Source organism: Notolepis coatsorum, assembly GCF_963971535.1.
Source record: "Notolepis coatsorum genome assembly, chromosome: 1".
NCBI lineage: Eukaryota > Metazoa > Chordata > Actinopteri > Aulopiformes > Paralepididae > Notolepis > Notolepis coatsorum.
The window spans coordinates 160,016,823-160,044,665 of NC_140165.1; the positions used below are offsets into that span (position 1 = coordinate 160,016,823).

General features: G+C 42.0%; 1 protein-coding gene across 1 annotated transcript in view; it reads left to right on the top strand.

Annotated features, from left to right (window-relative positions):
• LOC311243778 (bifunctional methylenetetrahydrofolate dehydrogenase/cyclohydrolase 2, mitochondrial-like) overlaps positions 1–27,843 on the top strand; it is a 181,389-nt gene that overhangs the window by 22,578 nt on the left and 130,968 nt on the right. Inside the window, exons 2-3 of the mRNA XM_084333121.1 lie at positions 402–586; positions 27,563–27,685. Of these exons, the coding sequence (XP_084189247.1) occupies positions 402–586; positions 27,563–27,685 (308 nt within the window). The remainder of the gene's footprint in view (positions 1–401; positions 587–27,562; positions 27,686–27,843) is intronic.

Here is a 27,843-nt window from a genome sequence, read left to right on the forward strand (position 1 = left end):
GATACACTACACCACTAAGGTACCCATGTACTTGTCAAAATACTTCCCAAAGGTCAGTGAATACCACAACCACAACACCAGAGGGAGCTCCACAAATCATGTTAAACCCAGATTCAGCTCAAACAACCTACCTCCCCTTCCCTACCTCTCCCCCCCCCCCCCCCCCGCCCCCCCCTTGTGTTCCCTTTACTTTCCTGATTGTCTCCCCTACTGGCTTCTGTATTTGTTGTTTGTTACTCATGGTTTTATGTTCTTGTGTATTCATACTGTTCCCTGTTTCCCTGTGGTTCTATGTTTCTCTGTTCTTTGTTTTGCCTATTGTCAGCATCTTTGGGTAATTGAAAAGCGCTATACAAATAAAAATGAATTATTATTATTATTATTATTATTATTATTATTAGACATGCGGCTGTGGTTATTTCGGGGACGGAGATGGCCCGTCAGCTCCACCGAGAGATCCAGCGGGAGGTAGATGACCTGGTGGCTCACGGCAACATGAGACCCCACCTGGGAGTGGTGTTAGTGGGAGATGACCCAGCCAGCCACACCTACGTCAGGAACAAGACCAAAGCAGCCAACATACTGGGTGAGACATGAGCACTAACGCACACACACACGCACACACGCACACACGCACACACGCACGCACACACGCACACACGCACGCACACACACACGCACGCACGCCCACACTAGGGCTGTCAAAATTGGCCAAGAATGATGTTCAATTATTCCTTCTGAAATTGAATGTGTGCTATTGCACGTTATGTCCACAAGAGGGCAAACCAATACAATGAGAGAAATAACTAGTATAGGTAGTAATATTTATTTCAACATAAACATGACATGAACGCAGTCAAGTTGAGTGGAAAAAGCATTACCCTGAAGAAGACTTGTTTACTGAAATGTTGGTAACTATTAACACTTTCAGAGCCGGCCGTGTTTTCCTTTTTACCCCCTTGAATGCCCATCATCCACTTCAATGTTAGCGTTAATATCGCCTAATCTATGTTTTAAATTATGGCTATGTGTCTAATCTGCCCGTCGCTTATCAATGACTCATTTTCCAGTCAACATTGTCGAAGCGGATTGTTTTTTTATCGGTTCATTTCCGTTTTATAGCATCTTGAAAAGCCCTCGTTTTCAAGGAAAATAAAAAGATTCCATAATAAACAGAATATTCTAGAATACACAAAAAACTTTCAAATTCTTCGGCCTATTTATGAATAGTTTTCAAATAAACGCTAGATTATCGATAGTATATGTGTACGTATGCACGCTATATAGGCGATCTGATATCTGATCTGATATATTTCCTGATCGCTCGCACAGCCAAACAGCCATATCACATATAGGGGAAAAGCTTATATCTCTGTGAAAACAAGTCTGATTATCCTAAGACTGGTAAAATAGATTCCTTACCTGAGATCAGATGGTATCCAAAAAGATTATTCCAATTCCTGATCGCCATTCCAAAAATCAAACCTTTTATTGATCCAATTTTCCATGCTGTTCTGATGCTCCACAATGAATCCGATCGGCTCGGGGTACATGCGTGAGAAGTAAAATGTGGATTCCGGATTTTTTTTTTCATCCATTTTCATTGAGTCCATTCCAAAAGGGTGCATTACCATCTGGGAGACGATAGGGGGCGCTTTTTTCACATCTGAGCTCCTGATGGCGCTGGTTTACCAACGGTAGACTCGGTTGATGAAATATGAATTCAGATCGCTAATAAAAATATTTAACGATATTTATCGTCGTGGGCATTCAGGGGGCGGGCTGATAACACGTGTTATGTCGTCCATGGCATCCAAAGTGTTAAGATAACTAACAAGAATACAAATTATTCTTGCGTTGTAGCTACGAGTGCACTCCTTTCACACTTGTATTCTCATGGTGGTCAGCACCTCTCCAACATGTTAACATGTCATGAACATTCAAGATGGCTTTTAAGATCTACATACTGTTGGAGAAACCCTTTTGGTCCCAAACAAGATTAATTCACACCTAACTGAGAGGCCATGGGCTACAGCCCCCACCCCTCTCCGCCTCTTCTTCAGTGTGTCTCCTAGCCTGCCAGAGGTCCAAAGTTAATTTATTTTAATGTATTTGTATTAATTGTTTTTACTATTAAACCTATTTTGATCAGAAGATCTGTCTACGATATAATCGATGAATCTGGTTTACACCACACAAATAGAATAATGTATAGAACGGACATTCATACTCGTCAAGGCCCTGAGCGAGCTGTGATAAACATGATATTTTCCTTGACATGAAACGAGAAACAGTAATCAAACCATGGAGACCTGCATGACGCTTCTGTCTCTATTCATTATTCAATATCTATTCAGTACTGTAGCCTACACTTTTATAACGTTTTTGTTTAAAGAAAATTAAGGTGAGGTTCCACAATTTTGCCGTCTACTGACCAAAACCCGAAGTATTTCCAAACTGGTCTGGGCTTTTTAGATTGTTTGGAGTGCAGATCACTTGCTCCGCTGACGAGTTGAGTTCCGAAAGTACATATACTGTAGTCCTTACTAGGTTCATATTCCTGCTGAACTCTAGATGCCCACTGCTCCTAAATAGATAGGATAGATTACATGCAAATGCCTATTATATACAAGAATGTACTTGGCAAATAAAGAGGTTCTAATTGTAATTCTAATAATACTTTGAAGAAGGCTGAGATCATTCAATTTACTCTGTATCTTCTATCAGTATGTAATGGCCATGTATGTAGACGAGTAATCATAAAGAATTATAAATCTTAATAAATCTATTATCTAGAAAATGTTTATGGGTCCAAAATGAATGTTGTTGTTTACATGTATGTATGTGTTCATGTATCCCCTCCCTACTTCCCATTTCCCAACATGGAATGCACCTGTATAAGAAAGGTTGAGATCCAAGGCAGCTCTACAGTTTTTAAAAAGCCTTTAATAAGTGGCTTACATTATTTAGAAAAATCTTTTAAAAGTCCAACATGTTTCGGCCTACATGGCCTTCTTCAGGAATGCACCCATGGAATGCACCTGATTGGATAAATCAAGTGCGACATCAGTGGCTGAATGTCATTTATAGCACCTTTAATGTGAATAGTTTGTAGTCACGAGACAAAACTGCAGCTACAGGCAAATAAAAATTACGAAAGCACTCATTTCCAGTTTAAGAACGACACAATTGATTAAAGGACACGCTAACGCGGCCCATCTCTCATTTTGTGCAGGAAGGGGAGAGAGAGAGATGGAGCAGAGGGAGCCAAAGTTTTGAGGAGCAAGACTTCCCTTGTTACTAGGGCTGTGCAGAGACGTGATACAGAAAACCTATATCTGTTCAACTAACAAGAATATCTGTATTTGTATCTGTATTCAGATAGAAGAGCGGAAGTGGGTGTGGCTTGGGAGATGGGCATTGATTTTCTATATACTGGAGATGGGCATTGATTTTCGAATACCCCCTTTTGGCTGTTTTCTTTTTATTATTATGATTTTTCACACGTTATTCCGTGGTGAATATGAGTATAATTTCGGAATGATCCGGGCTAATTCCTGGGAGGCTGGCTATAGAGCGCAACATGAATTCTACTAAATCCATTGGCGTTTCGTCCCTCTACACGCTACTATTTTCAAATCAAATGCATATGATAGGTATTATGTTTCATCATGAATGCATGAAAGGGGGGGCATTCGTTATTACCACAACACACGCCGATCAGGGGGATGGGTATGAAAACCATGCACGATCAAGCTGAAATTGACGTCAGATTGTCCTTACCTTACGGTGGTATTCCAAAAATAATATTCCAATTATTTGATCGCCATCTGGTCCATCTTATGCCCATCTGGTCCACGACATAACCCACCACAACATATGGATCGGGGGTCCCGAAAACGACTGGCCGGTACTGCACCTTCGGAGTCCCAGTATGCCTTTTAACGGCAACATACAGGTCCCTGACATTGAATAGGATATTCAAATCGGGAAAAAAGGTAAAACGATCAAATAACGTATATACTGTATACGTTTTTGGCCGTTAACCGCTGGCACCCAATAACGTATATATACGTGAATGGCCCCGAAAGTGTTTATACCTGTTTCTTGTTTATAAACATACCGTGGTCGAGCCAATCAGCAATACCAACTGAGTCACGTGACTAAGCCTCCGCGGACCTGCGCGAGTTGCTGCGCCAAATTAAGTACAACGGGGCTCTATGGAGAAACCATGACACTCCCCTGACTAAAAAGTTGTTTCAAACAAAAACAGCTGGATGTCATTTTGCCAAAATCAGCATGGCTGTGAGTGTGAGTCTTACACCTTTTACACATCTAGTCGTCTAGCTTTGGCATGGATTGATTGTTTAGATCGCTAGCATGGCTAACAAATGCAAATATATTGTAGTCCGCCCCGTTGTTCTGACCAGGATTACGTTCCTTTTTGCCGCCTTGATGCGCTCGCACACTGAGTCTGACGTGGACAAGACACACATCTATAAGATAACTTTAATTGGTAATTGCCCTTTAAATGTTTTGATGTGTTGATGGGGCACTGTCACTTTAAGGAAGTTGGTTTTGGGGTTGGGCTGAGAGAAGACGCCCTGGTGGGATTTTATTGATAAAATGTTTGGTTACTACGAGCTGTCAGAGGCTAGCACGCTATAGTTCTGACAGCTGTCACTTGTGCTATAATGAAATAAATAAATTACACACGGCTTTGTGTTGTCGCAAGATAGAAATTGTGCGTTTCTCCTTTCCGACGATTTCTACATTATCATTGTTAATTTTTAATAATTTTTTTAATTTTTTATTTATAGACAATATGCATTGTTACATGAAAATATGTTAAGCTAATTTCCATCTGTAGTCTATCCAAAACACATGAAATACAAACAGTGCAAGAGTTCAAAATATATATACATGTAAAATGCCACACAACATGCACAGGACACACAGCATAAAGAGTGCAAAATACATACACGTAGAAATGCAACATAACACCATTGGCAAGAGATAATGATTAATGTTATGCCAACATAATTGTTCAATATATAATATGCTCCAACTAGTATCACATACTAGTTTACTGGTAAGGTTACTGGCCCTTTAAGAGAGTATGGGATTTCCCAATAATTTAATAAGTTTGTCTCAGTCCAGCTGTTTGGTAGTATGCTACAGTTACCTTTCTTTATTTGTGGAAATTTTGTGTCTAAAATCACATATTCTCCCTAAATACAAATCCTTAAACTGAAGCATTGGTTCATTCTATTTATTTTTGGGCTTTCTGTATTTTTCACCCGTCCCAATTTAGTCCGTACCTGACAGCGAGGAGTTTCACTGGGGGAACGTAACGCGTGCGGTGGTTCACGCTATTTCCCCCAGATCACCTCCCTGCTGAACAAGCGCCCCGACCGACCAGTAGGAGTCGCAGTTTACAACGACCAGGACACATACCCCACCGGCTTCCCACCCGCTAACACTGCTGTGTTAGTAGGGACGACTGACCAAGCCGGAGGTACTGCTGACAGTTGGATTCGATCCCAGAGTCTCTGCGGTGCAAGTGCGGTGCAAGTGCACTACCCAGCCGCTCCTTCTCCATGATTCTTTAATCGGAGTCTATCAAGCGCATCTGTGGAGGTCCTAGACCTCCGTTTCACTACCGATGCAGGACAGACACTTGAATTCATCCAAGGGGAAAGATTAGATTAGATTAGGATTAGATTAGATTCAAATGTATTTTCATTATACAGCACAAGTACAATCCAACGAAAAGATGTTTGGCATCCAACCAGAGTGCAAATGTAGCAGTAAAGTGCAATAGTAACATACAATGTACAGGTTGTAACTGCAGCTATGGTTAACAGTTGGTTAATATAGTTATTTATGTTTACAATTTATATGCTTATTTTTGTATAATAGTAATAATACACTCAATGGCTTTTCACTGTATTTCTTATTTGTTTTATATAAGATATATATTAGTGGCGCACTATTTTTCTATTTTGTTTGCGCAATTACCACATCTCACGAGAGTTGACACACCTGGTATCCGGTGACGTGTTTCCGCCCTCTCGCTCTCTTGAGTTGGAACCGTGAACTTGAATGGTAATGGACTTACCTGGCGTTCTAATAAGCAAAGAACAATCCATCAAGTCAATTTAACAGGACAATCTTCCAAGAAACGGACAGAAGACATACTTCCATAACGCATTGATGTTCTCATACTGGCACGCAGCCAATAAGGTATTGATTGTTGTAGATAATAATTGTGGTATATGTTACAGTGACGTTCCGACCATGGGTTTTAATGAACTTGTAATATTAATGGTATCTTTTGTATGCATTTGTATTTCATGCAGATTTTACGGTTTGGATGAGGTTGGATGGAGCATCTTCATTAAAATCAGTTCAAGAAATCTGCTTGTGTTTTGCGTCGTGCCGGAGGATGTCACACAGGTGATTAAACTGGGTAATATATAAATGACTACTACTGAGTAATAATAATAATAATAATATTAATAATATAATAAACTTTATTTGTATAGCACCTTTCATACAGAAACTGCAGCTCAAAGTGCTTCACAACAGAAAAAAGACAAAAAGACATAAAGTGCAGACATAAAATCACAGTTTTTCACATTAGGATCCTAACAGGCAACCTTGTTTATGGTTTGATTACGTTTTTAAATAGACAATAATAAAAAGAGTAAGATAAAATAGACAGAGTAAAATAGTGCAATAGTGCAGTGCAATAAAATAGTAGAATAGAATAGATAAAATATATATATATATTTTTTTTTACAGTGCAATAAAATTGTTCTGGATTACTGTTCAACAGTTCAAAGTCGTCTTTACCTTCTCTGTTTGGTATCCACAGTTTAAAACTTGACAGTCTTCCCTCCTGTTTTATACCCACTTTGACCCTTCGAACCTCCTACTCAGGGGCAGGCAAACCTCCCTCTCAGGGCGCAAAGATAGCGCTTTTAAACCGGCCGGGCCCTGGTTCAAGCTCCAGCTCCGTTCTCAACCCTCTGAACTCTGGTGCCCTCTGACGAACCGGCCCGCGTTTACACCCATTAACCCTTAGGGGTCACGCTGGAGCTTTGAACCCGTCGGCGGACAACAAAAGAATTAGAATCCCTCTTAAATGCTCAAAAAGGACATCTTTTCAGAAATCGATAAAAATAGAAAAATTGCCATTTCTAGTGCTTTGACATGTAAGGTATACGTCCCCCAACTTGCTAAACCTAATACGACTTGTAAATACGTTTAATTCTTGCTAGATGGTATGATTGTAATAATCTCCATTTGCGATAAGAACTACATTGCGTCACGAAACGCACATACATGGACGCGCGCACACACAAACAGCGCATAGGTGTTAATCACTGAGTGATCTAATATGCATATTCTTCAGCGCGAGAGGGGGGGGGGGGGGTTGTGTTTCTCACTGTCTGTCGTTGATAATATAATCTGAAGAGGTCCTGCATTATTATTATTATCATTCTCGAGAATACACGGGACCCGACGGAACGTTAATTTATGTATTAAAAGTAGTCTAACATAGTCTTCATCCTCGCCCGTGTATATACCCACGTCGCGCTAAAACAACATAACTACTGTATGGCAGAGACAGAGTGCGTGTGTGTACGAGTTATGAGTTATCTCGCAGTTCATTCAAGCGCGCATCACGGTGATGACAGCTCTCTAGAGTAGAAAGGTGCGCTCACAGGGGCGTAGCTGGAGATTCTGGGCCCCATGAAAGAATCAATTTGTGGGCCCCCAATCTATTAAAAAATGTGGGGCCCCCAATCTATAAAAAAAATTGGGGCATTTGCTGGGCCCTTGGAATCATCCTAACCCCCCCCCCCCCCCCAGCTACTCCCCTGCACACACACACACACACACACACACACACACACACACACACACACACACACACACACACACACACACACACACACACACACACACACTCTCTCTCTCTCAAACAGAGAAATCAAAAGAAATCAGTACATTACAGAAGGAATTTCTTGTACAGTCTTGTACAGTGGGTGACAATATTGTCACAAGGAAAGATGAAATTACATACCTAGGTTTCATGTCTATCTATATCTCCCTCTCTCTCCCTCCATCTCTCCTCTGTATCTCCCTCTTTCTCTCTCTTCCTCTATATCCCTCCCTCTCTCCCTCTATCTCTTCTTTCTTTCTTTCTTTCTTTCTTTCTTTCTTTCTTTCTTTCTTTCTTTCTTTCTTTCTTTCTTTCTTTCTTTCTTTCTTTCTTTCTTTCTTTCTTTCTTTCTTTCTTTCTCTCTCTTTCTATTATATTACTATTATATATCTATCTAAATATCTAAACCTCTGTCTATCTATGTGTGTATGCATGGCATCAAATCAAAGTGTGTGTTGCTGTAGGCCTGCCTGTATTGATCAGTCACACCCCATTCAGTATACCCCCATTCAGCCGTAATTGTTCCCTGCTGGGCCTTTGTTTCATGGTGTGAATTAGTCATTGACATTGACATCACATTGCATTCTGGGAAGGAGTGTAGTTCCCTTATCATTAGCTGAATTCATTGAAGTCTCTTCAGAGGCTCCTGCTGCAAATTGGTAATGACTGTACCAGAATGTTTGATAGGACATTGATTGAAAACTATCGTCTCAAATTTGACAATTGATGGCTTATTTTGAAGGTATGAATCTGTAATTTTACATTATGTAACAAAAAAAAGAGAATATTCTGAGAAGGTGGAGCTAGAAACTCTAGACCTCAGGGGGTTAGAACCAACATTCCACCGTCTCCGTCATCAACGGGGGCGTTACTCAGGTAAAAATAATGCGTGGAGAGCGAGCCTCAGCGCGAGAGCGCACACACACGTTTGAAATTAATCGTTCCAGCAAAGTATGCTTCTATTATTCGAATGACTTGTTTTAATGGGTATCATGTAGTAAGTCCTACTGTAGAACATGACATAATAGCATGATATCTGATTTATTAATGCCAAATAATGGACGACGACCACAATTGGCACTTGAAAAGTGTAAATGATGGATTAGTCAGTAGTAATTCATGACGACCCGTTTAGCTCAGCTGGTTAGTTCGCTGCCTGTGGAGTGAAACGTCCCGAGTTTGAATCTCTTGCTTACTTTTCTTTTTTTTGTAACGTTAAATAATTTATTCACTCTGGTGTCCCAAAAAGGACAATAACACCACCTTATGCATACTGCACCTTATGTGAATACTGTGATACTGTGAATACTGTATATTTCAGTTGGTTAGATAGTCAATTATATTGACTTATTTTTTTATACTGCTTGTGTTGTTTTTACTACCTGTACCCCCCCCCCCCCCATCCCCCATGCTGCTATGATGCCTGAATTTCCCCCAAGGGGATCAATAAAGGAATATCTTATCTTATCAACCAGAGTGGATAAATTAATTAACGTTACAGAAAAAAATAAGTAAGCAAGAGATTCTAACTCAGGACCTTTCGCTCCACAGGCAGCAAGCTAACCAGCTGAGCTAAACGGGCCATCATGAATTACTACTGACTAATCCATCATTTACACTTTTCAAGTGCCAATTGTGGTCGTCGTCCATTATTTGGCATTAATAAATCAGATATCATGGTGTGTGTGCGCTCTCGCGCTGACTCGTTAAGCCTTTCCCTACGCATATTCATTTCTGGAGCATTTCTTTATCCACTCTGGTTGGATGGTGTATTGTACTTGCAAATCGCTTCCTGTTGAATGAATCGGTTGAGTGCAATGCCGACTCTCTACTTTCCCCGTCTTCACAGCCTAGAATATGACACGCCCACTGATGATGTCACGGTTCGCGAGGAAAAACCAACTATTTTCCGGTGCCAGCTGAGCACCGATTTGTCACGCTCTGAATCAATTAATCCCGGTCTGAACACGCCGGCCGGTGCGAGATTACGTTCGGGAACCGGCTCCAGCACGGAGCCTGGCTGGTGTAAAAGGGCTAAGGGTACAGTTCTAGGCCTGGGTCCTACACAGTTTTAAAGCCTGACAGTCTCTTGTTTGATACCCACACAGTTTAATACCTGACAGTTTTGAACCTGTAATAAAAAGTAATAGACAGAGTAAAATAATACAGTGCAATAAAATAGTAGAATAGAATAGATAGTAAAATTATGCAATATAATGGACAGAGTAAAATAGTGCTACAGTACAATCAACAGTATTAGAAGGCTATGGTGAAGAGGTCCGTAGGTAGTGTGTTCCATAACTTTGGTGCATAGTTTGCAAAGACTGCATCCCTGATTTTCCTTAGACTGTAGCTTGGAATCTTCAATAGACCAGTAGTCTATTGTAGGCCCTACAGAAAGTGGTGCGCTCAGCCGAGCGTACCACGGGTATTGCACTACCCCCCCTGCAGGTTCTATACAACAAGAGGTGCAAATCCAGAGCCTGCAGGATAATGAAAGACCCTCACCACCCCAATAACAGCCTGTTTCAGCTGCTGAGGTCAGGCAGACGCCTGCAAATCTCAGCTACTAGGACAGAGCGGCTTAGGCTCAGCTTCTTCCCCCAGGCCATCAGAGCCATGAACAATGTACATTGAGTGCTCAGAACATTGAACTGTCCACACACAAGCACACATGAACACACACACGACACGCACACTGTGCACGCTCACACACGAGCAGCCACTTAACACTTTAACATGAGCGGGCACACACTCATGTCGCACACACGCACACTTATGGCCAAAGGAAAGGTCACTTTAAATTAGAATAACAGGAACAGTGTATTGCACTACCAAAGCTAACTAGCATGTCACACATGCGCTGTAAATAACTATGTACAGATACCGAGATGTCACTCCATGTTACCTGCTATCTGTTACTGCACAATGTTGTTTCTTCTTTTGATTCTATTATATGTACCACTGTATTGCACATCGTTGCGGGCAAGACCACCCGCATTTCATTGTATACCTGTATGCCGTGACAATTAAAACTCTTGACTTGACTTGACTAGTAGATGATCGCAATGTTATAGGAGGCACATAGTTTACTCGAGAATTTGCAATGTAGCTTGGTCCTGTTCCATTTAGTGCTTTGTATATAAGAAGGAGGACCTTGAAATCAATACTAAATGTTACCGGAAGCCAGTGTAGGTTAGCTAATACTGGACTGATGTGGTCTCTCCTCTTGGTTCTAGTTAGTAGCCTAGCTGCCGAGTTTTGAATGAGTTGGAGTCGTTCTGTGTTTTCTTTTGGGAGGCCAGTGAGGAGTGCATTACAGTAGTCAAGTCGGCTTGAGATAAAGACATGGATCCGTTTTTCAGCGTCTTTTTGATTTATAAACGGCCGTACCTTAGCTATGTTTCTAAGGTGGAAAATGTTTTGTCACCTTGTTGATGTGTGATTTAAAGCTTAGGTCTGAGTCTATTATAACACCAAGACTTGTAACTTCGTAATAGTGCATCAGATGTTTGTACAGAGTTTTGTATTCATATGTACAGTGATACAGGTATAAAGACAGTGTATGGTAGTAAGTAAGTGATATGTACAGATATAGATATAGTATCTAAAAGGATTATATGCAGGTATATACAGACAGATAAATATATATATATATATATTTTGATCCACTTTTTCTCCTTATTTTTCTATTTTTCTCCCATCCCAATTTCGCCTCGCCAATCCTCCCTTCAATTCTCCCCTCCCCTGTCTCGAACGTTGCTAGACTATGCTTTCCACTGGTCGGCTGCAGTGAGGACCAAGCCTTGCATCACGTGTCCCCTCCGGTACACGAGGAGGCAGCTGTCGCATCTTTTCACCTGAACAGCGCAATCTCTCAGTGGCGAGGAGTAACGCGTGGGAGGCTCACGCTGCCCCCGATACTTCCTGATTCTGCTGTACAGGCGCACCAACCGACCTGTAGGAGTCACTGTCCACAATGTCCAATCCCCACCCACCGGCTTTCCCTCCCACTGCCAATTGTGTTAGTATGAACGACCAGCCAAGCCGGTAGCAACGCAGAGAGCTGGGCTCCAACCCAGCATCTCCTGCGTTAGTGGCGAGCGCCTTGCCCACTGCGCCACTTAGCCGCCCTGATAAATATATATATACGGTAAATATAAATTTGGACCAAACGGTGAAATAAGCGTTAAAAATTAAAAGTTGGATTTTGACATAAAGAAGGCTGTACCAAGTTCATGTTTAAGATGTAAGATCATTATTCTGATGATGCTTTATTACACAATAAAATGCAAACGAGAATAAGAATGAGAATATGAGAATCATTTGATTCACACTAGAAGCACCATAGGCCTAAGCCATTGGGCAAATGAGCTTGCTCTTGCAATGGTCTCCTCCGTTCATGACTTTTCCTAAATAATTAGAATTTAAATGCCAGCGCTTTCAGTTTAAATATATTTATATACAGTGTGGGAACGCAAGAAAGGATGAAACGGGAGACGGTAGTCGAGTCTTTCCTTTTACTTCCCAATATAAATTACATACATCCAACAGAGTGCAGAGACGTTAACGTTACTACTTGAAAGTGACAGCAGCCAGCTGACAGCTGACATAATATAGGTTACCAAATACCCACCCCGTTCCCAGAATCCCCAGGCTTAAAGGAGCACTCACTCCGCTCCTCAAGTCCAGTGAATGTCTGCACCAATTGTGCGTGATAAGTGAGTCACCACACACATATATATATATATTAGAGCTGGGCCGGTAACGGCGTTAATGTGCTGCGCTAACGCGAGACTAGTATCGCGCGATAATATAATTGACGCCGTTAATCTAATTCTCAAAGTTGTGTCTGGGAGTGTGATGTATTGTCCTTAAATACTTACCGTAGTGCTGTGTTACCCGGAAGTGATTGCACGTATGTACATGAGCTGTAGTCTGAATAATAATAACTAAAGTAGTGGTCCGGTAATCATTATACAGTTATACAGGTGAGGTTAAGAAGTCCTCAGGATATAACACAATTCGGCGATGAGGACGTCTGAATCTGCGCAATGCAAGAGAAGTCCGTCGCCGACTCGGGACCTTTGTTTACCTTGTTAGCTTAGTGAGTTAGCATGTTACCTCACGTCGTGGCCCGGCAGCTTCGAAACATCTACAAGAAGAGGAAATCCACTTTACACACTAAAGGAAGGATCGACTGGACTATCGTGAGTTTTTACAACAGAAATGGCTTGGGTTATTGGAAATATTGGACCGTTTGATGACAATGTGGAGTTATGGAACTGTTACACTGAGCGTTTTCATTACTTCATTATAGCTAATGGAATTGAAGAGGACAAAGTAGTTCCCACATTTCTGACTGTAATGGGGCCCGGGACATTTAATTTGTTGAGAAACCTGCTTCTGCAGCAGTGTGTGTGAGTAGCCAGTCTGCGAGAGACTGTTCTCTTTATCAGGCCATATTGTGCAGAAGAGGAGAGCTAGTTTGTCACCAGCCAATGTGAACAAGCTGGTCTGCCTGAGTGACTGGTGGAAGAAGGAGAAATAGAGATTGGACTGATTGAGTCAAGCCATGTCATAGCCCCTTCCGTGACTGCGATGTGCAAGCCAGGGGCTGGCTTTTTAATATGCATATTAAAAAACTAGCCCCTGGCTTGCACATCGCAGTCACGGAAGGGGCTAGCCATGTCACATAGTTCAAGTTCAAGTTTGAAATGCTTCTTTCTGTTCTGCTCCTGAGAGTCTGCTAGATACTGTACTGTTCTGTACTGGTATTATTATTTATTTGTGTTAACTTCTGAATAAAACAATTTATTCAACACAAGTACATCTTATTGAACATTATTTTGATATTTCATTACCAATTATCATAGCAAAACAGCTTTTTCAAACAGTCTGTAATGCATTTTGGAAACGGGAGATGGGCTCATGGTGTAATGGGCCACCTGGCCTGAGAAACGTAAGGAGGAAAGAAAAAATAAGGACTTACTTCTGGTCATTATTTGGGTAGAACACACATATTTTGAATGCCTTCGGCAGACTTTTCTTTTTTTGTTGAGCCATTTTAATTTAGATTAATCTAGATTAATTCCATGATTGCAGGTAGATTAATCTAGATTAAATGTTTTTATCTATGCCCAGCTCTAATATATATATATATATATTTTTTAATAGTTACAGACATGTTGAAAGTTTTTTTGTCACTCAAACACCCCCTCTCCTTCCAGAGCGTGCCACTGCGCATCGGTACCCTGAGGTGGTACTCAGATGGCTCCTCTCCAGCAGAATAGAATAGAATAGAAAAGAAATACTATCTAAATACTAATCATTTGGGAAATTTGGCACCGCTCACAGTAAACATTTAGGTAGACAGACCAAAGAATAACAAAACAAATTGCCTACGAATAAAGAGTAAAATAAGCCTAAGATAATAATAATAATAAAGTATGGTCCGCGATTCCCTTTTTCGTATGTTATAAAATATACAGTAAAAATATACAGAAGTCTACAGATCTGGCCCATTCATGCATTCACATGCAATGATTACCCCTCTACGTTAAAATCACTAGTGTGATGATGAAGATGAGGAGGAGGGTAGTGTCTATCCTCACGTGTCTTCAAAACAACATAGGCACGCAATTATTTAACATCATGGGAACAGGGTGAACAAGCCAGTGCCGGTCCTCACATTGGGCCTCATTCACGAAGCGATATAAGAACAGAGTTCCTCTTATTTTGTTCTTAACTAGCATTTTTTCTTATTTTGTTCTTACCTGGGATTCAGCAATGTTTTCTCATTTTTGCTTTTCGCGTAGTCAAGACCAAATTCTAAGAGTGGTCGAGAGCACTCTTACCCAGATAAGAAACCCTTACCCAGATGGGGGAAAAAAAAGAAAGAAAAAAGCCTACTATTGGTCAATTGCCCCCAAATACAAAAAAATAAAACAGAACTCTTCAATAATAATAATAATAATTATGTACCCTACTCTTTGAATTCGAGAAAGTGCAATACCGGCCAGATCCTCTTCGGGGCGATATCGCGATAATGCAGTGTGCCCTGTGGCTGTACGGAGCATTATTTTTTTTTAACTTTTTTTTTTATCTACTTTTTCTCCCATTTTCTATTTTTCTCCCATCCCAATTTCGTATCGCCCAATTCTACCCTCCCCTGTCTCGAACGCTGTTAGGCCATGCCTCCCACAAGCCGGCTGCAATGTGGACTAAGCCTTACATCACGTGTCCCCTCCGGTACTCGAGGAAGCAGCAGTCGCATCTTTTCACCTGCACAGCGCGATCTCTCAGCGTCGGGGGTCTGCATTTGGAGGGCACGCCGCCCCCGTCGCTTCCTGATTCTGCTGCGCAGGGGCACCAACCGACCTGTAGGAGTCACTGTCCACAACGTCCGATCCCCACCCATCAGCTTCCCACCCCCTAATACTGCCAATTGTATTAGTATGAACGACCAGCCAAGCTGATAGCAATGCGGAGAGCTGGGCTCGAACCCAGCGTCTCCTACATTGGTGGTGAGCGCCTTGCCCCACTGCACCACCTAGCCGCCTCTTTTTTATTTATTTTTTTATTTTTTTGACTTTCAATGGAGTTTTCAGTTAGCTGGATTCTGGATGTGCAGCATGTAGCTTGGATTATGTTTTGGATTGCGGATTTCACTATGCAATAAGGGGATTTATCATCAGCCAATGGACATATCGATCTATCAGATGGCGATCGATAACGGGGAAATGCTCGGGGGGATCCAACCGGCTCATGGTAAGATCTTTTTCACGTAAATTACATCCCGATCGAGCCTTGTTATTGTAGCAGGGTGGATTATCCCTGCTTCGTGGGAACGGTTGCTGGCAGTCACGAGGTAGCTGGACACAGTAGAGCTCCGTCTGACTGCACCCTCGTCTTTGGGCCTGGAGCACCGACTGGAGGCTGGTAGTGTGAGTGGATGGGGCCCGGGATTTACCAACCTGGTCTGGTACTCTGGTCGCGCTGAGGCATGGATGCACACTGAAATACTGGCCGCTATGAAAACCAGAGACAAAAAATGCTCTGAACTTCATAAAAGTCAGACAAAGCTTTCCAAAAGCTCAAACAGTGAACTCCAAGCCCACGTGGTTGAACTAAAAATCCAAAGAAACAGACTAAGAAATGACGTAAACACCATGATCAGAACCGCAAAAAGAAATTTCATCAACGACAAAACTGAGGAAAACAAAAACAAACCCTGCGAACTTTGGAAATTACTCAATAATCAACTAGGCTGCAGTAAAAAACTTAAAACCAGATTCTCAAACATAAACATAAAGACGGACAACACGCTCATCACAGACAAGCTGGATGTAGCCAATTACTTAAACATCTTCTTCACAAACATAGCCACAACACTGGTAAACAAACTACCCTCCCACTCAGGGCATTATGGGGTAGAACACATAGTAGCATACTACAAAAACCTAGGGGTCCACAAAGACGACTTCAAACTCGAAATGGTAACAACCGATGAGGTACTCAAAAAATTGAGCGCCCTCCAACCTAACAAGGCCACTGGCCATGACAACATCCCCTCCAAATTCCTCAGAGACGCAGCAGCCGCCATCACCCCAGTCATCACACACATAATAAACCTCTCTATAAGACAGGGGCACGTCCCCAAGGACTTCAAAATTGCGAGAGTGACCCCTCTACACAAAAAGGGCAGCAAATTAGACCCAGGCAACTACCGCCCTGTTTCTATTCTTACCTCCATCTCGAAAGTCATGGAGAAAATAGTCTACGAACAGGTCGAAAAGTACCTGGCGGAAAAAAACCTAATCTACGAATTCCAATCTGGCTTCAGAACGTCCCACTCCACTGACACATGCCTCCTCTATTTGAACGACCACATCAAACAAGAGGTGGACGCTGGCAAATACTGCGGCATGGTCATGCTGGACCTACAAAAGGCCTTCGACACTGTCAATCACTCCATTCTAATGGACAAGCTAAAAGCAATTGGTTTTGATAGCCTATCAGTGAGCTGGATGCAATCCTACCTGGAGGGGAGAGAACAGATGGTAGAGGTAAACGGTACTCTATCCCCCCCCCTCACAGTGAGCTGTGGTGTTCCACAAGGAAGCATACTAGGACCGCTACTCTTCCTAATTTATGCAAATGACATGTCGTCAGCCTGTGACTGCAACTTGTTCCTGTTTGCGGACGACTCAGCCCTGCTGGTCTCTGACAAGAACAAATTGCAGGTTGAAAAAACCCTCAGCACGGAACTAGGCAAAATCTGCATATGGCTCGCTGATAACAAACTATCATTACACATGGGCAAAACAGAGTCCATTCTCTTCGGTTCAAATAACAAACTCAGCAAGACCGACGGATTCTCAGTTACAGTGGGTGACAATATTGTCACAAGGAAAGACGAAATTACCTACCTGGGTTCCATCCTAGAGGCAAATCTTTCCTGTGACAAAATGGCATCCAATGTAATAAAAAAAGTCAACCAACGAACTAGATTCTTGTACCGGATCTCCTCTCTGGTAAACAAGAATACCCTGAAGACTCTGGCAGGAGCACTCATTCAAGGGTACTATGACTATGCGTGCACCTCATGGTACCAAAGCACCTCAAAGGCGCTTAAAACAAAATTACAAACATCACAAAACAAACTGGTCAGACTACTACTTGACCTGAACCCCAGAACCCACCTCACCCCTGCCCACTTTGCCAACCTAGGATGGCTTAGAGTAGACGACAGAGTACAGCAACTTACAATGGGCCTGGTCTACAAGATACACTATACGACCGGGGTGCCCATGTACATGTCAAAATACTTCCCAAAGGTCAGTGAATACCACAACCACTACACCAGAGGAAGCTCAACAAATCATGTTAAACCCAGATTCGGCTCAAACAAGGGACTAAACACGTTTCGCAATTATGCCACAACAATGTGGAACGCCCTACCCAAAGCTGTAAAGGAATGTGAATCCCTGCCCACATTCAAAACCGCCCTTAAAGAGCACCTACGGGAGGCTGCAATTCGAAACTGGCCACCGTAAATGCCCAAAACCCCCACCACCTCCTAATAGACAGTCTCCTCCCCACCGCATGTATATATTCCCTCCCCGCCGTATGTATATTTCCCTCCCACCCACCCACCCCCTCCTAATGTACAGTCCCCTCCCCATCATATGTATATACTCTGTCAGGATCTAGGGGTAACAGTACTGTATATTTGAATACCGCCTATGTCACAAATGTATCAGTACTAAATACCTATATGTCCCTATGCCATAAATGTCATGTATGTTGTGTATGTCATAAATGTCTATATGAATTGAAAATGGGGGACCCTGATGGAAACAAGACAAACGTCTTTCTCAGGTCTGCATCCCCTTAACAATTGTATGTATTGAGCCGTACTGTATTGTACCCATTCTGCAATCTGTTAAATAAAGTTTTCATTCATTCATTCATTCATTCATTCATTCATTCATTCATTCATTCATTCATTCATTCATTCCTCCCCTGCAGTAGGGCGGTCAGCAGTACTCCCCAACACGCTCCCACTTCCCCCAGTTGCTCCTTAAACCCTCCCACACCTAGTGACTGAATTGTAAATAAATACCCTGAGTTCCCCCCGCAAGCAGTACCCTCCCTCAATGACCCTAGAAACCTTACAATGAAAAGGGAAAGGTGGAATAGGAAGGGGTTAATTATATTAACGTTACCCACACCAAAAGGGTTGTCAAACGGCTCATGGATAGACACACACAAATCTCCCATCTAATTCTTTAATGTTACTTATTCTGGTTCGTTACAAGGATTTAATATAAGTGACCAATTGGACTGAAGTCCCACTATAGTGCTGCTTGTAACTCCATACCTCCGGGACACGTATATTCTACACCAGGGCTATTCAACTAAATTGTTCAGGGGGCCACATTGTCAGAAACCCAAGGGGCCAGGGGCCGGACTGCCACGGCGCCTCCCCGTGCTATGAATATATGTACACTTGACACAACACGCAACCACATTTTCACAACTTTTATTTAACTACATTGCAAAAGTAGTATACTTTTCAAAAAAAGTGCTTCATTTATGTGCCACATCTGCAACATCTCCTGCAAAAAGTGCTTCATTTATGACTGTGCAACAACTGCAACATCTCCTCTTCAACATTTCAATATAAAAATAAAATAAAAAACAAACAAGTGCATGATGTGCATCTGAACATTCTAACATCAACACTTGAACAAAAAAACACATTTATAGTGCAGCTGAGCTTATGAAAAAGTGCTTCATGTCTGTGCAACAACAGCAAATCACAGCATCTTATTAGCACTTATTGTCCACTCTTAACTCTCAAACATCAGGGGGGTGGGGGGCAGACAGGCCTAGCTATACATACACACATCTAATGAGAGCGATTGCACTTCTTTGACTGGGCAATGGCAGAGAAAGAGGGTTCATAGGAAGTGAGGGCTACCCGCAAACAGTGATGCAAATGCTCATTTGTCAAGGAGGCACGGTTGCTTGTTTTAATGGCATTCATGTGAGAGAAACTGGATTCACAGGTGTATGTTGAGCCAAACATTGTTAGCACAGATATTGCCAGCGTTTTTATTTTGGGGAATGTCTTGACATGAATACACTTTATCCAAAATGTTGTGGTGGATTCATTCTCAAGTGCCTGCTTCAGAGCAGATGATGCTTGCATGTCAATTATTTCAAGTTGCAGGAGACCTTCATCAATGTGAAGTGATGCAAGGAACTCTTGTACTTTTGTGGAAATAGCAGCTACATTGGCAAATGGGTTGCTCACAAAATGCATCAATTCTCTGGACATGTCAAATTCATCAAATCGACTTGCAAAGTTTTCCCTCAATTTATCAATGAAATCTGTCATTAATTGAGTGACTTTTGGCTCAATTGTGCGTGTTAACGTTGACATGAAAAGAAAAAAGTAATTTTTTATTTATTTTTTTTTTTATCTTGTAATCTTTGGCGGGCCGGTCAGAATCATCCCGCGGGCCGGATCTGGCCTGCGGGCCGCCAGTTGAATAGCCCTGTTCTACACCCACCTCTGGGTTACTGTCAGGGATAATATACTTCAATGTGTTTGACTCATCGCCCACGTCTGGGTCTTCACTCTGTATAATACCACAAAAGGCTTTAATTATACGGCAAGAAGGATACCTCTCTAGGCTTTATTTATAATACACCAGGTCTGTAACTTCACCACAGGGAAAGGGTTAACTAGATGGGAAAATATTATTAAACACCAACACGGTATCACACTCAAAGGAACTGAAAAGAAAGCAAAAGGGTGGGCCCACTAATACCTTACAAAAGTCCTATCTTAATGCCGGCATATATTGTTTGGGGTTCCCCTTATGAACTGTAATAGCAAGGCTGACTCCGCCCGCGGGCTGCACCACACTGTGTATGGTGTAAGGCTCCGGAGCATAGCTGCTCATTTATACTCATCCAAAATGGCCGCCTCGCCGAGCCACTGTTGTCCGGAAGGCAAGATGGCATCGAACACTCTCGGCGAGGACACCAGCAGGCGGAACTGGAGCAGAGAGGCAGTGCTGGCTGAGAGCGTGTGCTGGGCGATGACGACCTCTGCTGGACGGGGCGAACTCCCGTAGGCTGCAGGCAGCCAGGTGCAGATCAGGTCGCAGGTAGCCGGGGCAGACTGGTTGCAGGCAGCCGGAGCAGACTGGTTGTAGGTCCGCGCGCGTATCTGGGCTCGCACTCTATACCGTCACACTGCTACTGTAACCCGACTACTATGGACTCAGATATGCTGTTAGCCGCACGCTACTTATACCGCCACACTACTACTGTAACCCGACTACTATGAACGGTAGTGCTTTGTTCTGTACCGTTTGCTCACACACTATCGCTGGTACTTCTAGGATATCACGTCAACTAGCAAGTACTTCCTATCACCCGTCGCTATCCCACGGGGCTCTTCCAGATCACTCCTTCAACAGGGCTCTTCCGGAGCACACGCCCGTTGCGACTGTTCATGGTCAAGTTCACTGCAGAAGAGGCTCGCCTTCCGTCTCTCGCCTCCATATATCTCCTCCCCACTCTCTGCCTGCTACCGCCCCCTGCTGGTCCCGCCTACTAGTCACACAGGGGAAAGGATGGTAGAATAGAATCCAGTACTGCCGTTTATAATCCATATTTCGGCCGAGAAAAGAAGGAGAAACTCGCATCATTGTTCGTGAGAATATCAATGATGTCTTTGTGCACCAAAGGGGAGATAAACAGCAAGTCAGCAGTTCTGAATAATAGACAATATTTTCAGGCTGCTACATTATGATACGATACGATCGGCCTATGTGGCTACTTAGACGAACACGGTTATTGGTAATCAATAATAAGAAACGACGTACCCCGCCCTCCCCCTTTCATGCATACATGCTTGAGGATCGTGCCGATCATATGCAGTTTGAGTTTTAACTGTAGCATCTGTATAACGGAAATGCCATTGGATATAACGTTAGTATCTATTAGCCCTTTATCTTGCCTTCCAGGAAATATACTAGACCAAATGCCGTATAACGCTTATATTCGCGGCGCTATAAAATGAGAACGTATTGATGATTTTTTTTCTTTAATCCATTTTGAAGGGACGGTTTATGTATAGTAGACATATAGTAGTAGTATATAGACAACTGCTACTCAGAAAAGTTCAAGCAAAGCATAATGGCTGATGAACCTTATTCCTGATTGATGATCATATTTGTTCATAAACATGCTGCTTGACACAATGACAACCACTGAATAAAGTGCAAGGCAATGTTGGGCACCTGCATACATGTGCGTGCATTAAACATATAAAATAAATATATAAACAAATGGTATATATTAACAAGTATTGGAATGACACAACTTTCATCTACTGTATGTGACTGTTGCATGGTGCAAATGATTGGATCTTTCCTTCTGATTTCTTCATATGAAAGTCCTCAGAAATCATAAAATGAAAGTATTGAAATGTATTTCATTCAGTTGTTTGAAAGAAAAGACAGTATGCAGCATATAGATATTAGAGCTGTGAATCTTTACTGGCCTCGTGATTCGATTAGATTACGATTCAGCTGTCCATGATTCGATTCTACGATGCATCTCGATGCAGCTCAATAATATACTCAATAATATATTACATCCTCAATTTTATAATCTATATTGCTGCACATGGCAACTTTTTCATCAATTAATACAAGCAGTCAGATAAACTTTTATTTAGAAAGTTCTTAAATCTGAATGTCAAAATAAATGTCTTTACTAGTGTTGCATGATACAGATACTAGAAAGGTATCTCGATACCCAGCTGTTAACGGTTTAATACTCCATTTTATTAGTATCAATATTTTTAGAATAGCCTGATGGGCACCCAAGTGGCGACCCTGGTTCGATTCCTGGACCCGGTGTCCTTTGCCGAATGTCTTCCCCCCGCTCTGTCTCCCGTTCTTCCTCTCTCCCTCTACCGCAGGGGTGGGCAACTTTGTATATGGTGAGGGCCACAAAATGTCCACAATCAATCTGGGGGGCCGCATTGTTTATCGGCAGTCCCGCCAGTAGTACCCCATCACTCAAATAGCCCTAATAGTCACAAGTAGGGATGCTCGATATTGGCTTTTTTACCGATACCGATATTCCGATATTGTCCAACTCTTAATTTCCGATACCGATATCAACCGATATCAACCGATATCGATATATGCAGGGTTTCCCCCCCCAAAAAACTGAATAATTTCAGGTAACTAATAATTTCACTGGATATATATATAACAAATATTGTTATTGTTTTTTTCTTTTTTCAAACCGATACCGATATTTTCCGATATCACATTTTACCGCCGATATCGGCCGATAATATCGGTCGGCCGATAATATCGGACATCCCTAGTCACAAGGTATATAAACAATTATAATTTGTTGTAACTTTGTTTTTATTCCATTTCAAATGCATTTAGTAATGCAATTTCAACTTTATGAATTTATAAACAGCTGAATTTAAAAGTATTGCTGTGTAACCCCAAATATATACAAAAATTATCAATTATAATTAAGGCTTCTAATAAAATAAATGTATGAACTTAAAGCCCACTGCTCAACAAACACAAAGCAGCATTCCTGCTGCATTTCACTACAACAGTAAATCAAAAGTGCAATAATAAATGATTTTGTTAAATGTATAAACTTTTATCCTGCTACTAAACAAAACATTATAACACTGAAATGCATGTTATGGATATGAAGCACTCGGGAATGTTTTGTTTAGTAGCAGGATAAAAGTGTATACATTTAACAAAATCATTTATTATTGCACTTTTGATTTACTGTTGTAGTGAAATGCAGCAGGAATGCTGCTTTGTGTTTGTGTTATTAGTGTTATCTGAACACTACAAAAGTAAACAAGTAAAGTGCAAGTAAAGTAAAGTGCAATACTACATGCCTCCCATTGACCCTTTATCAAACTGGCATGACATTCACCCTCGCCCCACAGTGGGTCAATAATGGTTATAATAATAATAATAATAATAATAATAATAATAATAATAATAATAATAATAATAATAATAATAATAATAATAATAATAATAATAATAATAATAATAATAATGGTCCCCTCTCTACACCTCTCCATCATCTCCCCCCCTCTCTACATCTCTTCATCATCTCTTCCCCCCTCTCTACACCTCTTCATAATCTCCTTCCCCCCCTCTACACCTCTTCATCATCTCCTCCTCCCCCCTGTCTTTAATGAGACACTTGTGGTCTCTCCATTTGGCGCACAATAGCAGGAATGTCAACTTCAATGTTTGTGCATGCAATCTGCATCAGATGAAATAATGTTTCATCCGACAGCCTGTTTCTCTACTTTGACTTGATGTGCTTCATGTTTGAGAAATTGCTCTCACATATGTATGTGCTCCCAAACATACTGGCCATAGAGAGGGCAAAGTCCCTGAGGAGTGGGAAGCGGGGCTCAGGTAGCAGTTTCCAAAACGAAATTCCCCTCTCATTTCTCTTTGCTGAGGGGCTGCTCTGACACCGTAGCGGTGAGGGGGCCGGCAAACAGCGCTATCCGTGACTGAATGCCGTTGAAATCTTCAAACCGATCATTGAATTGCATTTGCAGTGTTTCAATGTCGCTCCTGTACTTTCCGACGGCTCAGCCATCGGATTTCTGTGTGTAGCTGCAAGTCGCCATAATCAGTGTCCATCTCTTCCAAAAAGGAGACAAACTTTCTATGGTTTAGTGACCTGTTGCCTCCACGAATTAGATTGGTAACCTTGGTAACCAAATCCATAACATGGCTGTAGTAGTCAAGCTTCTTGGCACAGAGAGCCTCCTATATCAGATAAAAAAAAAGAAACTATTTAACGACTCTCGCATATAATTTGACTACACTCGACTCGCATTGGTCATTATAGTGACCCACAATAGATGGAAATTATGTTAGCGAACTTACCTGATGTATAATGCAGTGCAGCATTGGACACTCAACGCCACTCTGCCTTAGAAGCCCGGCGAATCCTGTGCGTTTTCCTTTCATTGCCGGTGCTCCATCGGTAACAACAGCCGACAGTTTATCAAAACCCCCATATTGCTGCACGGCACTTTCAACAGCGTTTCATATGTCCACACTAGGGCTGACCACTATTAGTCAAATAGTCGACTAATCGATCGAAAGGAGCCATAGTCGACTGCCAACTCTTCTTAGTCGAATACAATACAAAAAAATAAAAAAAATAAAAAAAATAAAAAAATATAAAAATATTATAATTTTTTTTTTTTTTTTTTTTTATTGGCCTGGGGCCACATGGAACGTCGGTGAGGGCCGCATGCGGCCCGCGGGCCGCCAGTTGCCCCTCCCTGCTCTACCGGATACAAACAAATAAAAATCTACCAAAAACATAATAAAAAAAAAAGAAATTGCCGGATGCTGTATTTTCTATGAGTTGAGTGGATGCATGACCAGAGCACTAGCTTTAATAATAATAATAATAATAATAATAATAATAATAATAATAATAATAATAATAATAATAATAATAATAATAATAATAAATAATAATAATAATAATAATAATAATAATAATAATAATAATAATAATAATAATAATAATAATAATAATAATAATATATTTGATTTGTAGGGCGCTTTATAGTTGTGGAGAAAATCCCAAAGTGCTACATTGTAAAAGAACATAAAAGCTAGCAAGAGAGTACAAAAAAAAAAAAAAAAAATTGTATCGATTATGTTCTGTCACTGCATCGATGCAGAATCGTCCATGTCCGCATTGCAATGCATCTTAGAATCGAGAAATTTCCACACCCTTATTGGCTGTTGCCCTTCATATTATCATCGATTCCAATGCATTTTTTTTATCCACTTTTTATCCTTATTTAAAAAATTTCTCCCATCCCAATTTCGTATCGCCAATTTCTCCCCTTCAATTCTCCCCTCCCCTGTCTTGAACGTTGCTAGACTATGCCTCCCACTGGTCGGCTGTAGTGAGGATAGAAGCCTTGCATCACGTGTCCCCTCCGGTACACGAGGAGGCAGCCTGTCGCATCTTTTCACCAGACAGCGCGGACTCTCAGTGGCGAGGAGTAACGCGTGGGAGGCTCACGCTGCCCCCGATACTTCCTGTCTCTGCTGTACAGGCGTCACCTAACCGACCTGTAGGAGTCGCTGTCCACAACGTCCAATCCCCACCCATCGACTTTCCACCCGCTACCTCTGCCAATTGAGATAGTATGACGACTGGCCCAAGCCGCAGGCAACGCTGACTCGGGGAGTCAAGACCGGAGTCTCTTGCATTGGTGACGAGCGCAATCTCCGCTACGCCACCCAGCCGCCCCTGATTCCAATGCATTGTTAATGACTGAGAGACCGGGCATTGATGACTGGTGGCTGCTTATCACATTGCACACGAGATAGTTTGCCTTCTGCCTCCTTGACTTGTTTGGTACTACTCAGTATATCTCCAGCTTTTTTCTGCATTGCTCATACATTTATACATTTCATTACTCTGCAAATCTATACTTTCTCAATTATTCCTAATTTGGTACATAATTCTCATTTCTGCATCAGTCAGTATTTTTTTTTTATCCCTGTCATTTAGTCATATAAGCCTACTTGGACCCACTGCGACTTGGTGGCTATATATTTGCTACATTATGTTCTCACTCATGTTACGCTAAGGAGTGCAGGTGTACAGATATTGCAGATACAAATCTAGATTACAAATATTTAGTATATATTCCATTTATACACTATATTTCTGTTGACAAGACAGAGGGTATATACTGTATATCTCTATATATGTACACCTGTGCTGTCGATATTGTACTTAACTCTGTTCATACCTGTAGATATCGGTAACTAGATATGTCAGTATTTACATTTACTGATTTTAATATCCATACCTTCACATGGACTAGGCTTGGGCGGTATGACGGTATTACGGTATACCACGGTATTTAGAAATACCGACGGTATTGAAAATCAATACCGTCAAAATCACAGTTGGGTTTCAGTTTCTATTACACTGAAACGGAGTTTCGACAGGGACGGCATTGGTTGTAGTGCACACACACAGCACGCGCCAGCAGAGGGCAGGGGAGGCAGTCCGTCTTTCCCGCACAGAGCTGAGCTGAGCAAGATGGCGGCAGCACGTACTGCTAAACTTTTCTGCACACACTGTCGCATTTGGACAATTAAAGGACTCTGTTCAGATTTAAGCAAAACCCTCGCCACGAGTCGACTCGCCAGTGACTTCATCCAGCACAACGAGAGACAGAGGCACTTCTTTGGGAATGTAATATAAAACGGGGTGAGTGAGTGTTGACATTTTTTAATCCTAATGCAACTGGCTCACGTTGATACCTGGATGGTGCCGGCTAACTAGCTACCATTAGCTCACGTTGATACCTGGATGGTGTCGGCTAACTAGCTACCGTTAGCTCACGTTGATACCTGGATGGTGCCGGCTAACTAGCTACCGTTAGCTCACGTTGATACCTGGATGGTGCCGGATAACTAGCTACCGTTAGCTCACGTTGATACCTGGATGGTGCCGGCAGTGGCTACCGTTCTGTGATTTGTTTACTTCAAGGTTGAAGAAAGTGCACTTTCAGGTTGAAAGAACGGCCCTAATCTCAACGTGTTTCAATATAAGCGAGCGTTATGTATGGTGATAACGAGTATATTGTTAGCTCCGCCCCCCGCCCCCCCCCCCCCCCCCCCCCCCCCCCCCCTGATGAAAATTAAAGTCATACGTCATATACCGTATACCGGGGTATTATGTCAGGAAGGTATGACGGTATGAAAAAAATTATACCGACCAAGCCTAACATGGACCCATGACCGTATACCTTTGTAGTCAGTATACCTCCCAACACTACATACACGCTCGCACACACATGCACACAGTGACACTTATGCAAGAGGTTATGACCTCTGCTGTCTTATGCAAGAGGGTAAGACCTCCATTGTGTGAAGAATAAGTGATCTGAACATGTTCCATTATATGTGTGTGTGTGTGTGTGTGTTTGTGTGTGTGTGTTTCCAGGTATCTCCAGTGACACGGTGGTGCGACCCAGCTCTGTGTCTCAGGAGGAGCTGCTGGAGCTGATAGACAAGATGAACCGTGACTGGAGAGTCAGTGGCCTCCTGGTGCAGCTCCCTCTGCCTGGTAACCAAACACCACCACAGAACAAACACCACAACAGAACAAACACCACAACAGCACAAACACCACAACAGAACAAACACCACAACAGAACAAACACCACAACAGCACAAACACCACAACAGAACAAACACCACAACAGCACAAACACCACAACAGAA